Below are 16,901 nucleotides of genomic sequence, written 5' to 3'. Positions count from 1 at the left end.
AACGTAAAATAACACAAATTACATTGTCAGGTTTAAAGAAAAAAAAAAGTACAGGCCGGATCAGTAAATTTAAATGTTCGGACCAGTAGGGAAAATAGATTAGTATGCAGCCCTGCCTTAGATGCCTATGACGTGGATGCTTCTAACAAGAATCTGGAATCTAAAGGAAATTTGCCCCATTCAGATGACATCAATCATATCTAATTGATATCATTGTAGGTCTTGGTGAAAGGTTTAACATCAACATGATTTGAGATCAGCTAGATCACATCATTGCACAGTCAGGATGGCAATCTGTCACTTGATGATTTCACTCTAAATAAACAATTGTCAAAATCAATGTCTCTTGCAGTCACTGATACTCAAAAATTACTTCCTGGTAAACAAGGCAGTCATATAGGCCCTACATTGTACATTCAGATGTACCCTATATGTGCATGTACATGTACATGTACACATACTGCAGGGAGGTGCTAGAGAAGGAGAGACAACTACTGCTCTCCTTTGAAGTCATGCGCGGCACCGCCGAGAAGTTATGCGTTCAACTACAGGTGGAAACCAGGTGCTTTGAGAAAAGAGAGCATCAATAATCGGGACTAGCGCTCTCACATCTAGAAGTACTTGCCCCTACTGCAATTAGCTCTCTCTTTCAATGTGATGGCAACAATGAATTTGTGTACCTTGAATTGGAGCAGCGAATCAAAATGCAGTATAAAACTGACAATTTTAACAGCAAATAGTTTAAAAGCACGCTGGAACACCCTTTAGCAGAATACTTTATTTGCAAGATCAAAATATCCCAGATTAAAAGATTAAAAGACTAATAGGCAGAAATGTGCGCATTATAGTAAAATATTAGGTTTTTAAGAGGGCCTAAATTTCATTTCATTTCGATTTGCGCATTACGAAGAAACTAGAAATACATGTTTATAATAATGAATTCTTTCCTAAACTATTCTAAATCAATTTGAGTATTTCATTAAAAATTTTACGGTGAAATAAAGCTTGTAATTCAACGAAAGGTGAAATGCGTTCTTCATCTCCGAACTTCGTCTTACAACTAGAGCAGTGCCGAGCATGACTTAAAAGCGTAGTGGAATGCTAGACATCCCATTGCAACGCCTTGAACCCAAACATGTGTTTGCATGAATTACGAAGAGTTGACACTCCATCTCTGTAACACTGCCCTGCATTCTGTATACATAGTATGTACATTGTGGAATACACAAAATTTAGCTGAATATCTCCCATACAAACCTTCGGTGCCTTGTCTTAAAATCTAGGCTAAATTGGTTTATTACAATTATGTATGTAAGAAATGGAATACGATCAATTCACACAGCATAGGCCTACATGTATATTTTGTATTTAAAGCACCACACTTCACCTAGTAGATGAAACCACACAAACCAAGTCTTGATTTAATGAAAGCCACGTTACAAAAAAACAAAAAACAAAAAACTGTGATCATAATACATGTGAAAGTGAGATGTAATGTGTTGAGTGCCAGTGCTGTATGAGGTACACAAATTCTCTTCAGTGCTCTTGTATTACAGTCATGTGATGAAACAAAACTCAGGACCCTTCAAATTGTGATTACATTTCATTTGCTTTTCCTTGTTTTAAATGAGAGTACACATTGGGCAAACACAGATTGTGCCTTTTGGTGTTTTTTGTTGGTTTCCATATTTGTGTCATAATTATCTTTTTGTTTGTGCAGATGTGCATAGCAACACAGACACATGGTATTGAAAAGCATTATATATACTGAGATATATTTCACACCTTGGCATCACTGGAATATTAAACAATACACACAATGAGTGCATGTATATCACCAGCAAAAACAACCCAGGATTCAACTCAACATACGATGCAGAATGAAGAATTGGTGCCGCTTTGGAACTCAACATTTATCAAAGACATACATTTCATCTGAAATGTGTTCAAATTTTCAAAATCACACTTCGATCATTTACTCTAAATACAGGAGCCAGCTAATGCTGCACATGTGTGATTTCTATAAATTTTGTTTGAGAACAGACCCATGTGCGTTCAAGATTATATCATTTCAGCTTTGCAGTCCACTACACTGTAGTAGTACATGACAAGTCGCTACAAGATGTCTATTCTTATCTTTTCATAATTACAATTGTAATCTCATACAAAATGATTATAAAGAGTATCAGTGGGCCATTGTTTTCTAAATGAACATCACAAAATCACAAAATATTGCCCTAGACAGGTCCATACACATACTGACATAGCTGTTTCTGGACAGACATCCACATTCTCCCTGTATTGACAAATTGAAGATGATACACATTATGTAAAGGTATCGCCCAAACTCAAACATTATCCTCCCCTTCAGTTTGTAAACTTATTGAACTCGAAGAGCATGAAGGCTATCCTACTGTATGTACATTGAACACCCTCGTCTCCACAGGAGAAGCAATACAGCAGTGTATCAAAGTGCAGTGGCATGAAATGACCTTGAGTTTCAAAGATTTATAGTCATAAACATGTCATAGAGCAGGCCTATTAATGTGGGTTCGGACATTCTATTAGTTGAATGAGTGACAGAAAAATGACACTCCATCTCAAATGATTAGTTCACTCTTCAAGACATAGATGAATATGAAAAAAAAGAAGAAGAATACATCTTTAATATGGCTTTATTCCTTTCATTATTATAACCCTGTATTCCCCCACATGAGAACTCTGAGTAAGGTACAACAATAGCATTTACACAGAAAAGCGATGTACAAACTCTGTATTCGCTACTACCATAGTACTTTCCATCACCAGAAGTGCATTCTTTTTTTTTTCTTTTTTTCTTTTTACATGCAATTATTAGCTGTAGATACGACATCTACAGGCTGTCTGTATCAATGTGATTCATAATCAGTTGTGGCCGTTAAACAATTTCATATCGTTCTTTAAAAAAGGTCATGGCGTTGAAGGTTATCAAGGAGTTAAAGGCTACAATTGTAGCTTTATGTTGAAAGGTCGATAGAAGTAGCAACTGTTGCTTATCCAAAAAGTTCATGCCAGGGTTTTGTTGTTGATTTGGGGTGTATAAGATACAGTCATTTCCCCCTACTGTTTTACTTGCTACACTTCTAAACCCGAAAGACCGAGGTAATAGGATCCCACTGGCACATGATGAAACGGGCCAGATTTAAAGGTACTGTTTACCATTGGGAGCAGTGATTTTAAAAATGTTCAACTTATCACATTTGATGGATACATGTATAACATTTTACATCAAAGGTTGTTTAGATCCCCAACTCATATCTTCGAACAATTTTGAAGCACTAAAGCTGTTTTGTTTCTTTTATCTGCAAATGGTAAATAATGCGACAGCCTGAGGGCATCACAAAGGCAGTTGACATGATCTTCTGCTCTTATCAAAATTAAGCATAATATGGCCTTAGGGTCCCAATCAAAGATACAAGCAAACAAAAACATTCCCACAGCATTCATAACATAATACATGTACCAAACTGGATCCTCACAGCCACATAATGAGTTAAAACAAAAACGATACCCCAAAGATTTTTAAAAAAGAAAGAAAGAAAGAAAAAAAGCATGTAAACCAAACATGCAGCAAAGAAACCAATAGTGCAAAGTTATCGTAGATGCAAACAAGCTCGGAGCCAACCCACGTCAAAAGGCAATAACCTTGCACATTACAGATGCATGGTTATTGTCTTTGACATGTTCCAGTGACAAAGTGAAAAAGATGGGAGTGAAGATGTGATGGGAGGTTAATTGGAAAGAAAAAATGAGAGGATGCAACGGGCATATTTTACTAGAATGTACGCAAGGAAGTGAAAGGGTCGACAAACTTACGCTCCGATCATAAACAATCTAAAAACAAAACCAAAAAACGATGGATTGCGGATAAAAAGGGGGAAAAATCAACAATGTAGAGTGAGACAAACTAAAATCAAAACCAAATGATCACATCATTAGGGGTAATTGTCTAATGAAAGGTATCAAATCATATATGAGTGTATTTTTCACAATGAATTAAAAAAAAAAATCCACAGAACTAGAGACTGTCTAGTCTGCAAGAAAACCACATCCATACTGACCGCTTTATGTCATTGGGCAACATCTCTCTTCTATTCATCTTCACCATCATCATCATCATCATCAATTCATCATCATCATCATCATCATCATCATCATCAATTCATCATCATCATCATCAATTCATCATCATCATCATCATCATGATCCATTATCATTATCATCATCGTTATCATCAAGAACATAGTCATCATTTTACCTTTAATAGCCAATACTAGCATTACCATCACCATCACCATCACTGCAACCAGCATCAGCAGCAGGAATATAATTCAGGTCTCAACATCACCAACATTCTTCAGATCATATTCATAATGTTTTCGCACTCTCTCTTCTTCTTTTTTTTCTCGCATGAAGCAGTTAACATCGTTCAAATTAGCAGAGTATATGACAAATCAGAATAACATTCACACTGTATCCAAACTGCACACTCGAGGAGTACAAGCATATGATCATAGCCTTCCTATTTTTACTATTATTATCATAAGTATATTACGCTATTGTTAGCATAAAAATTTCATTGGCATTGTTTCTATCATCTCATAACATTTACGGCAAGTGAGATTAGAGATCTTGTCAACCCAGGGACTGTAAATATTTGACCTTTTTTTTTTTTTGCAATTCTTAATTGGTGAAATTATAAGCCATGTTTCTTCCTGTTATTCCTTTCTTGGAACAAAAAAAAAGAAGAAGAAAAAATTGGTAGAGGATATGAAAGGAACTTAAAGATGACTGATCACTATAAGAATACATGTACAGTGTCAACGGTCATAATCACATAATATACATACTGTACAACAAAATCACGCTTTTAAGTCTGTGCAGGTTTTATGATATCAATAATTAAAGTACATCTTTATTACCAAGGCAAAGTGAATCCAGCTACACAAGGCACGGATTACAGGTGAGTTCACACATAGCGAAAGACATGATGAAAATCATTACTGTGTACAAATGGGCAGATGTGAACACATTTTCCATCTCCACGAGTTTGTGGTTACCTACATGTATTTAACACACATGATATTGCTTGACTGTGTGCTTGACTGGAGTTACTTGTACAAACAAGGGAGTCTTGCGATAATTCACAAAAATTAATGTCTTCTTTTTATTTTCATTCACATGCCTAGAAAAAAAAAATTGCCTGAAATATGTGAAATCTGTCTAGCCTTGTACATCATCATAGAGATGTTACACTGTAAACGCTCATGCCATATGGGTGCTAGGGCAGCATTAGTTTTAATTCTTTTTCTTTAAAAAAAGGAAAAAACAAACTTATCAATGCACATTTAAATGGAATTTGTAAAAGACAAAGTAAAATATAAATACGCAAGAACCTATATTCATCAATGCAAGAACTTGTTTTCAGCAAAGGATTGTAATTCATATATAAGGGAATGTTTACTAAAAAGCAATTCTCACATTTAAAAAAAAAACTGCTTTCATCATGAACATAGATCTCATTTAATAACATTCTTTCAAAATCTGAATGTGGGACAAGTTGTCTTTTATCTGCAGAGATAATTACTACATTAATATCTCAGCACTAAATTCTGGCAATTCAGAACCTGAGCTTTATCATGATGTATTTCTTTTCTACAAGCCAAAACCAGTGTATTCAAATATCATATTAAAATAAAAAATACATACATACATATTTAGACAGGGAATGCCAGTTCAAAGTTACCCATTTCATTTTCCTAGAGGGTGAGGTAACAGAAGTCTTATTAAATCTTGGCTGCTATTTTAAAACAACAGCATCATAATGAAATGGTGAAGAAAAATCGAACCTAATCACTAGATTCTTGACTGCACGACTTCTACTCTCGAGATTGGCAGAAAACCATCAGTATTTTAGCAAACTGACGTTCAAGGTGAGTGTGAAATGATGAACTTCGTAGTTATCTTCACCGAGAATGACAGGAGATTAAACATGACTCACAATGCATGTTGTATGAGCGCATATCATTATTATACATCCCCTTCTCACGCATGTAGCCTTTGTACAAGACTTCCTGAGACAATAAACTTGGGTGCACGATCTTCATCGGTCACCATGGAAACAGAAGCACATCAACCCATTGTCATTATCTTTTTTTCATGTAATATCAAAATATATTGTAAGTGACACAAAAGCACTCATTACCATATGCATTCAAAATTGTAGCTACCATTGAATTTTTTTTAGTATATTCCCAATCATGTGCAAAGTTAAAATTTTATGACTTCTTTTTTAATCAGCTTGGTCTAGTAGGATTTTTTATGGATTTTACTGACTGTCAACACATTAACTTGTACTTGTAATATCATATCTTCAAATAGACAAAACAAATATAAACACGATATTCAAAACTATTTGCTTTATTTTTTTAATTGATATCACCAGTAGAGAATGCAAACTGTGCAAAAAAATGTCCACACAACCACAAATATTCCTCCTCTCCTGCAGGCCAATACAAAGGAGGAATTTCCCAGATTTTCTTTTTCTGATTTCTATGACTAAATTAGAGGGAAAGAAGAGCAGGTTATGGGTAACTGTGACAGTTAGCTTACGTCTATTGACAACTTGCTTTGAACGTACATCAAATAGCACTAGTCTTACAGCAAGAAAAACATGTTTGTAAATGAAGTTTTATGTATTCTCTGAAGATATTTTTATAGCCATGAGTGTAGTCAATCACTCAGAAACTGAGAAATTGTACAATGTATGATAGGAAAATACAAGTACAGGTGCCAAGCAAGGTGACTCTCATAGGAAAATACATGTAGATGACCGAATAGAAAGAAACCTGTAAAAACTGTTATTTTTGCATACAGATATTTTCGCCATTTGACACGGAGGCTATCAGAAGTGCACAATCGTATGCAAATCTTAAATGCAACCAAGATGAGGTGGCAAAATTTGTGTATGTTTTTAAATTTGCACCACAAAATTTGCAAAAAAAAATTAACCCCTCACGAAAATAACAGCTTTTACAGTATGCTTTATGTATTATATACAACATACCTTCATATGTATCGAGTGAACACGGTTAAATACCAATATACAGAAGAATGATATAGGAATGTTAATGGTCACTATCTACACCATAAGTAAAGATAAAAATAGATGATAAATTTTCAGTGATACATACGTAAAAATTCTACAATGGAAAAAAATGCATTGCTTTTTAGGCTGAGTACATACTTGTAACTGTAAGAATCAAAGACTACACAAGGCATTTTTTGGTACAAAATTAAAGTGCAATGGTTAATAACATATTTCATAAGCCTATTGCTAAGATATCAGTCTTATATCGCCCATATTGATTTGCAAGTATAATCAGAATAGAATAGAATAGAATAGAATAGAATTCCATCAATATTTTGTACAAATATATTTTTTTTATGTATTATAGAATAACTGTTAACTAAGAATTCACTCCTACCAACTTGACTATGCGCATTATTGTCAGAGAAATGATGTGTATACATTTACTGTCATTTCCTTTTCATGTATAACACATACCACTATCAAACCATTATCAACAAGGTGATTTCAGAGATTACGGAGGTTATGTAGTACTCCTCAGTTTCCCCATCCCCTTTGGTGCTCAGTTTGCTGAGTACTAATTATTCCAAAGCTTGAAATATCAGTTATAAATGTAATATTCATCTAATTATAGGATGTTAGAAAGAAATGCAGGCATTGGACTTAAAGAGTATCCATGGCCCCACAGCAGTCCAAATGATAAAATCTACCGCTCAACATGACTGCAGTATTGCCAGAAACATACAAAGAAAGCACGAAAGAAATCTGGCAAAATAAATGAAGACTTTATTCTATGAACGCTTACTCGGTGGGACATCTCATGCCAAACGAGACGGTTACTTTCCTGAGGCAAAATGCGGAATCAATTTATACGAAATGACATGGAGATGCCTATACGTTTGATAAAGACGGCTACCAACCGTGTAAAAATGAGTTGGAATCGAAGGAGGTGGTGACTTGAATTGAGTAGCGCCATCTTGTCTGCGAGCACCATTATTTCGTATGAAGGGGGTATGAGAAGCATGTGGCACCAAAGTTAGAGGTTAGATTGCCTAAGACAAGACAAATATTTCAGAGTTAAATCTTATTCTAATTAGTGAAGGAACAGTTGTCCTTATAAAACCCTAACCCTTAACCTTCCCTATAAAATGTATAAGAAAACATTACTGTTTAAAAGAAATACCCCCAAAAATGCATAGACAGTGACCTGTATGAATCTTTTTGCACTTCCCTCAAAATTCAGTTGTTGTTGTTTTTTTTCTCTTTTTTTCTCATGATAATAATCATCTCCAATCTAGACTCTAGGTATAACAGCAGATGTCCCAGTTTATAGGTATTACAGCTGATGAAATTAGGACATGGGACATGGGTAAGTGCACTTTGAGCAATCCAATGTATCACTGCATCTATAGCATTTGGTTACGTTGCCCTCCGGGGAAAACTCTCAGATATAATGAATGTTACAATACAATCTAGCATTAATACAATTGTAGTTGCCCTCCCCACTGCATGGGTTGCATTTCATTCATGGAAACTGTAAAATGATATAAGGTGTCTTTGCTTAAGTTTTGCTACAGAAATAAAGTTGACTACTACTCCACCATTGCAGCATGTACTTTCAGCTAAACTCTAGTAGTAACTTCTCTTTGAATAGATTCACGTTTCTCTTATAATCTCACAGGTTTGAAATTCCACTTTGCTTTCAAGGCCTCATGCACATTTTCTAGCACAATATCCAGGTTACTATAAGATGTTAATAATCTTGTATTAGTACTGCTTCAAAGGCAAATCAGAGATTTGAGAATGTCGCCAACTCTACATAAATTGACGTTGAACAAATTAAATCTCTATCCTAGTCAAAGTGTATTGCCACACTAAAACACATTGTATGAAAAGTGTGGGCCACATACATAAGGTATTATAATGACATCCATCCCTTCTTCTCAAGTCACAAAAGCTTCAACGAAATGCAGAGTTCAATACCACGTATCATATCACACTGATGCAGACATCTGTATATCATAAGGTGCCCCCCTCAAATTATAGAGACGACTGGTTGCATCATAACAGGTGCATTTGTAGTGAGGTTTGTAATAAATATGTTTGTGTCACAAAACCCAGCATCTTTATTCCAACTCAACCTCTCTCCTCCTTCCCATCCTGAAAAATGAATTTCAACTTGATTGATGGGGGTTCTAGGATAGCCCAGCATGTGACTGCTGGCCTCCCCGACCAAACCCTGCGTTACATCGTGGAGGACTGCTACCTGCGGAAGTCATTCCCAGGAGGGCATGCAGAACTTGACAAACCAAGTTATGCTGCCTTCAACATAGACCTTGTCCTATGAGATCATACCCCCCCCCCCCCTCTTGTACTACATCTTACCACAGAAGAATAGAGCTTTGTGGACAGATACATTGAGCTCATATTAAATACTTTTACAGAACAGTGTGTAAAACTGAATACCTAGTCTACAAGTTCAAGTTCTTATAAAATCAATCCAAATATTCTTTTCGAATTTTCATTTCTTTTTGGCAACTCTGTGTGACCCCAAGGACCCGGTACTGTACAATGTGTATATCCCACTTATGTGTGTTTTTATGTGCATAAATGTTGCTTGTTAGATGTGTCTGACACTCTTTTGATACAGGTGAACAGTCTTTGGGGTGGGGGAGCAGGTGATGGATGAGGAGGAGGAGGAGGAGGAGATGGAGAGGGTGGGGTTTGTGAGCAATTATTGTCATCAGGTCGAAGGTCAAGTGGGAGTTACAGGAAACCCATTTCCTCCAGGGCATTGCGGGTAGCCTCCAACTCCTACAGGGTAAGAAAAGGGAGACAGAAACATAAAGAAGAGTGTCAATGTCGAGAGTTGGTGAGGATGGAACTATAGAGGGCGTGGGGGCAGTTTGTCAGGGGAGGGGTAAGAATGTCCTCATTCAGTTATTGTAGTCAGGGGTGGGGTTGGTTGGGTCAGGGTCCATCACAATGATCCTAAGATTCCCGATGAGCTACAAAAATGTATTACCTCAAGCAAACTCTTGTGTCTAAAAAAAGAGAGTAGAAGTGCTTTTGGGCTACTTTTCACCTATGATTGAGATTCAGCCATGTTGGTGGACAGGAGTGCTGAAGTAGTTCAAAAGGTTTCTAGTTTTAACAAAAACTTTGTGAGTAAAACAGACGATTAACAAAACACAGAAATTTCAGCTGCTCTTTGCATTTTTCCCTTCTACTGGCAGGCTTCTCCTCCTTTTGGGGTTTTTTGTCATGCTTCCTTCACACCAAACAGTATTTTCTTTTGTAACAAACTTGAGTTTGAATGGTCATGGGACAAATGTCAGCTACCTAGCAGTCAATAAAATGTAAAACTGTCCCAACTAGTACATTCATATAAATATTGCTTGTATATTTGTCAACACATACAGACACTTAATATCATCATAAGAGCTAAGTGATATTTGAATTTGAATTTGCAGCAGGAATTGATGACTTCTTGAATAGCATGGGATCATTTTGACAGGGAACATAAAGAAATGAAGAAATATTAAACTGTCAGACATTAAGGTTAAATGAATTTCCCTATTCCCCAAATTAGACAGTATAGATTCCCATACACATTGTATTTACAGATTACACACATACCAGTATGCCCCTGCCGATCTGTTTGAATAATGGATATATATGCTATAATCTTAAATGTGCACTGTAGTAGTAATAGATTTAGCAAAAGCCTGTTTAATAGTTTGGGGAAACCATCTTAAAATGTACACAAAAACCTTTGCTGTAATTTCACCACCAATGGCAGACAGACACTAACAGGTTAAGGAAAATAAATATCCAGTGGAATCTAAGCAAGCAAACATTTTTTATAATATAGTTATGCAAACATTCATGTTATTCTAAGCAATAGGGACTGACAATCACAGTCATAATTGTTGTCTTGTTAAGCACACAAATCTTGATAAAACAATTTTTGATATTTATAGTATATAAAGCAAATTTTTGTAAATTTATACAGTAGTGCACATGTAACTAATCTACACTGGAAATCGCACAATGGTTTCTCAAGAAGAAACTTCTTGTTGTCTAAACTAACGGTATACTGTGGCTATTAGTTTAACCCTGCGAGAAATATGTTCCATGCACAATATCAATGGTCCACACACTATACACATATAGCTGGATGTAGAATTACATAGAGAGATGCACTTGAATGAAGCAACAAATGATTTATAAAATTCTATGCAAGGTTATGTTCACACAAGAAGGAAAGGAAAATTACTGTTTTAATGTAAGATATATATGTGTATATCAATATAGTCTAAGAGAAATCATGAAGAATCCCTTTGGGAAGTGGTAATGAAATAGATGTTGACACAATGAATCTCTAACTGTATAAGCTGTTATTTTTCGCGAGGGTTTAATTTTTGCAAATTTCGCGAACCACTGTTGGACCGCGAGTTTAACAACACATGAAAATATCTCGAACTGGCAGGCATTACTGCACTTATGGCAGCCTAGGTGTCAAAATCGCAAAACATCATCTTGCGAAAATGTCCCTGACCTTGTCATTTGAAAAAATGGATCTGTACACAAAAATAACAGCTTATACATTACGTTGTCAAGCACATGCACACAAACAGAGAGATAAGCTCTATGTCACTCACTGTGAAGTAGTATGTACATTGGGAAAATGTGCATGATATACAATGTGTATTGTATGTATACACATAGACACGATTTGGATGAAATTACAAGAGCCCCACAAGGCATGAAGATAAATGAATGACTTGCAAGAGAAAAATCTAATGACGTATGACAAAGAGACAGATCCCGGGAAGACCCATGCGCCCACAAATCATGAGAGAGAATACACGAAGAGAGTCTTTCCTTGATCCCAAATACGGGGAAAAGGACTGAATATGTAACTACAGCGGACTCCCGTTAAAGCGAAGTCCCCGGGACTGGCAGTCTTCTTTCGTTATATCAAAATTTCGTCATAACCGAACAAATAAACAATAAAAATACATAGAGAGGATAACATTGCGGCCATAATTTTTACTTCGTTGTAACCGGAATTCTGTTATAACCGTGTTCGTTATAACGGGAGTGCACTGTACTAGAAACACTACAACTGATGTAACTAAATGAACCAGTTATGGTAAAAGATGTGTTTTGTCATTAGCTTCACACAGTAAAGCAGCTGCGCAAAAATTTCAATACAGGCTTTTGAGAAAGTTTTTCATCAGGACAGATATTTGTTAATATTTTAAAAGATTGATTTTAGTGTGTTTGGAAAACCCCTCATTGTTAGAAAAGATGGTATTTCATGCATATTTCTGTGCTATAGAGAAAGTGAATAATCATAGTCAGCATTCTATCAATAATTAAAAATGTGCACTGGCCGTAAAAGCACTTTGTATACTTTGAAGTCAAATTCCAATGTACATAGTAAGCAAGTTGTCAATAGCAGCTACCACTAAAAACTGAACAGGCTACAATTCAACACTACTACAGATATCAGAAACAAATTTTCCAAGAAAAAAAAAAAGGCAAACATTAACACAGAATTGTGGGAAAATGTTAACAACCAAACCTTCTGGCATGGTACATGTACGAGATAGCACTCCAACATGTGAAAACAGGCTTTGCAAAGCAAACAAGACACATAGGAATGTACAATGTACAAGAACAAGGACTCTGTTACTTTTCAATGGGATGGAAAAATCTCTTGGCACCTGTATCCGGATTTGTGTAGCATCCAGCGGACTTGGGAAACGTTAACTTAGTATTTAATAAAGTATTTATGAAGAGCTCATGGCATGAATTTTCACTATCACCGTACATGCACATCTTTGCAGGCAGGGCACCACAAAACTTGTTCACAGAGGTACAACTATATTTTTGTTTAAAAAGCATGATTGCAGCATTGTAGACTAGTTCACAAGGAGTGACTTACTTCTGATTGGTACACAGCTTGTCAACATCTTTTATAGACAAAAACATTGTCCCTTGCATAAATCCCAAAATCTGCCCATTCTTACTTTCCTAATAAATAGACTAAAGATGTTAATTTGAAAAACAAAGACAGAATACCAAACACACAAGAAAAAAAAAAATCAGTATTACTGTAGTATCGTAGAATGTAAGTACATGTACTACATACAACATACAATTGTGGTTTGCCCATTTGTATATATGCGTGTTTTGGGGGTTCGATGTTTTTACAAGTAAAATACTTCCCCTATGAAAGAGGCACATATTACATACAGTAATCACTTAACAAAGATACAGTAATTAAACCAATGTACATCATAACTACAAAATTAGTAATATTTTGATATAAAGACAGAACAAACTAAAGATTGCAATCACTGCTGTACTAATGCACCTTATTTTGTTCAAATCATTTGGTTCTCCACTATTTGCTGAATCTCTTACAACAATTACAGTTCTGCGGCCCATCTGTGAACTACTTCCAGAGTTACGGCATGTTTCTGATGAGTTGCTTTGTGGTGTTCACTTTCTGACATTCAGTAAAAGCAATGACCTTAATTTTGTTATGAAAATGTCAAACTTTCATTTTAAAAAAAAGGTCTATTAAATAACCAGAAAATTAATGTCTGTCTTGCCTCCTCTCCGAATGCCCCGACTGGTTTGACACTAAGTTATAATATACCATAGTCCTTTCGCCCATGTCGAATACAAAGTCCTACATTGTACATATCAATCTATACAAGATTGAGCACTCTCAAAATCCATCCCTTATTAAAAGTGGGTGCATTTTCCTTGCATCAACCAAAATGTCGATTGGAAATGAATGCTTCAGAAGTTGTCATCTCATTTACCACATGCCTCTACGAATTATGGTAAATATCACAATTCTGTCAGTAGTAATTTGATATCAATTTCTGTATTGCACAGTGACTGCTAACAAACATATTCAGCAATCTACAACCCATTTTACAATGTTCAGATGCACATTACGGCTTCCCTGCTTGCATACTTACTGTATACTTTCAAACACACATTCATATATTCTCAAGAATTATGTATTCATTTAATATGGTACAGCAATGGTGTCATCTTTCTGCATGTCTTAATGTTTTATTACCGTATTTCTGGCTTACTGACAAGGGCTCAATGGACCTACATGTTTGTAGATGGGACCTTTATGGGAGGGCTGTATATTTATGCATTACTGCCATTTTCAGGTATTGCGATCCATGTACTTCGGTAACATACAAGTTCTAACATTCTCAGGAACACAAAGAGTGTAAGCTCTTTCCTCAATATCAGTTCAAAGATAAAACGAAACCTTAATGAGTTAAGTTTTGGTTCATATTTATCATGCTACATCAGAGAATTTCATCCTTTTTTCATTTGGTTGAATTAAAATGAAAACAAAAACTAAAAAAATAACCATTGTTAAAGACAGTGAAAGGGAAAGAGAAGAAAAAACAGAAAAATACAAATTGGAAGCTCTGTTGTCTAAAGGAACTGGCACGCAGAATGGGATTAATTCTAAACCCTTCTGGTAGAATAAAGAGAATACACAGTAAGAATAAAGAACAGTACGTCTACTGCCTTCCAGATAAAAGATAATATACATAATTATGAAGATGAACTGTTTTGACATAGTGTGCTTCCCCTGCCACCTCCCATACCATCTGTGGTAGTGAATATGAGCTGTATGCATTTCCATGGAAACTGTCTACATGTCGAGAATGGCCGATGGTATAAGTCAGGGCTCCACACTAACTTTTTCTTTTTTTGTGGCCCGATGGGGCCACCAAAATCGTCAATTTCAAATTTTTGGTGGCCCAAGAGAAAACTTTGGTGGCCAAAAAAAAAACCAATAAAAAATAAAAGTCTTGTTTTTTTTTTTATGAATTACACACTGCATGCATTCCGGCACAAAATGCTACGAATTTATTGACATACTTTTCCCAAAATTTTGGTGGCCCGAGGCTGGCCACCAAATTCGCCCTTTTTTTAAATTTGGTGGCCCGACTTTCATTTTTGGTGGCCCCGGGCCACCGGGCCATCGTTAGTGTCGAGCCCTGTACAAGTACATTTGACAGTGAATGAAGAGACCAGACACAAAACAAATTTAGACAGATGTTGATAAAGACTGTGTCCTCTCAAACATTATGAAGAAACAAGTATGTAGGATGTGATTTTCTTTTTATTACCTACATTGTATGAAATACTAGATTTTCCGTTCCTGATTACACAAATATTGTGGTTTGGCAATTTCTATTTTTCAAATCCTCTCCTTATAATTTCATATGCGTACACTCATTGTCATGTACATTCATTCCATTCTTGTAGGCTACTCTGAACAAAAGTGAACTCTTTTATTTAGTTTTAATAGCTTTATCAAGTGGTTTCCACATCTATACATAGGCTTCAATGCAAGCAGTTTCACATTTCAGTAATGAGAAACTACCGCACTTACGGCTAAAGAGCATGAAAACACCATGAAACAAATGAGAAGGACCAGGAAACGTTAGAAAAATAAGACAGGACAGGCATGAAATTAAAAAATAATAATAATACATAATGACTGCATATAACTTTCTTGCTTACTTGCCAGTTTACTTCTGCAATTCATGTAGCTTTGGGCTGAATCATCAATTAACCTCGTAAAAATCAGGCTACAAGAGGAATCGCATTGAGAGATGGGGAAAACAAAAATGTTACACACATAAAGTCAATGAATGAGCTGATTATCGATATAAACCTGTTTTCTGGTTTTGTTTGGTTTTTTTTTTTTTAGAGCTGTTAGAAGAGCATTGACACTATAACAAGAAATGATCAATGACTGAAAATATCACAACATTTAAAGCTTAGGAGCAGTCTGTGGGGATGGAAGGAGACAAATCATAATGAAATACAGTTGAACCTCTCGTATCCGGACAAGTCGGGACCGGGGCTCATCCGGATAAGGGATTTGGCCGGATACGGGAGACTCAATGCTTTATACATGTACATATACATACACATGTACTGATGTAGCCCATTGTAGTACCACATGAAGTAATGTGTATACTGCAACCTTTTCATTGTTACACTCAGTATTACAGACCCACTCAGTATTACAGACCTCAAAATAGAGGTTTGTGTTTGCAAGAATGAAATCATTTTCTTTCATAAATTCTTGGGATAATTTACCTAAATAATTATTAAGAAATGTATCAAGTACATGTAATTCATGTGTGTTTGTGTAGGAGTTTTCAAGAAGCTGGGAATCCCCCTTTCCTCCCGTAATTATTTTTTTTTTAAATCACGGCGAGATTGCGTCCGTATAATAGAGAGATCCGGATAAAGGGAGGCTGGATAAGAGAGGTTCAACTGTACATGTAGCACAACTACAGTACTTGTACACCTATCTGACACTCGTTTGAGATGTACACTCATGGCTACGAGACACAAATGCTAGTGGGTGTTCTGATACATGATTAACTAGCTAACCATCTTTAAAGAGCCACGCCATCCTTTGGTCAGTGGTACATGTAGATTTTCACAGATAGTGTAAATAAATGACTATTAAAACACACATTATGGTGGAGTAGAAGTTACATAAACCTGTTTAAAGGATGATTTGATTTTGCTATTTTGCTATAACAAATTTCCCACAGACACCTGCCTGAGTATACTGGTGACTAGTCTTCAACAAGTTAAAAACATTGGGCCATGAAAGTCAGTTTTAGAAAAACAAAGTTTTGGACCTTCAAGTTTCACGTTTTCAAACTGTGGTACTATCAATGAC

The 16,901-nt window shown here is 35.8% G+C and overlaps 1 protein-coding gene across 4 annotated transcripts in view; it reads right to left on the bottom strand.

Annotated features, from left to right (window-relative positions):
• Positions 1-16,901, bottom strand: part of LOC139716743 (AP-1 complex subunit sigma-2) — a 30,383-nt gene that overhangs the window by 515 nt on the left and 12,967 nt on the right. For 2 of the 4 annotated variants that reach the window (XM_071628273.1, XM_071628276.1), the window contains 2 exons: positions 15,719-15,786; positions 9,839-9,943 (listed from right to left, as the gene is read on the bottom strand). The exons of 1 other annotated variant lie outside the window; for it this stretch is intronic. In XM_071628273.1, the coding sequence (XP_071484374.1) occupies positions 15,763-15,786 (24 nt within the window). In that variant the 3' untranslated portion in view covers positions 9,839-9,943; positions 15,719-15,762. Of the gene's footprint in view, positions 1-9,838; positions 9,944-15,718; positions 15,787-16,901 lie in introns of those variants that run through there. One more of the 4 variants, XM_071628274.1, reaches the window with a different exon arrangement.

This window comes from Diadema antillarum, unplaced genomic scaffold, assembly GCF_040938485.1.
Source record: "Diadema antillarum isolate AM-2024a unplaced genomic scaffold, OU_Dant_1.0 scf00000069, whole genome shotgun sequence".
NCBI classification, from domain to species: Eukaryota; Metazoa; Echinodermata; class Echinoidea; order Diadematoida; family Diadematidae; genus Diadema; species Diadema antillarum.
This window is presented reverse-complemented; position numbering and strand designations above follow the sequence as displayed.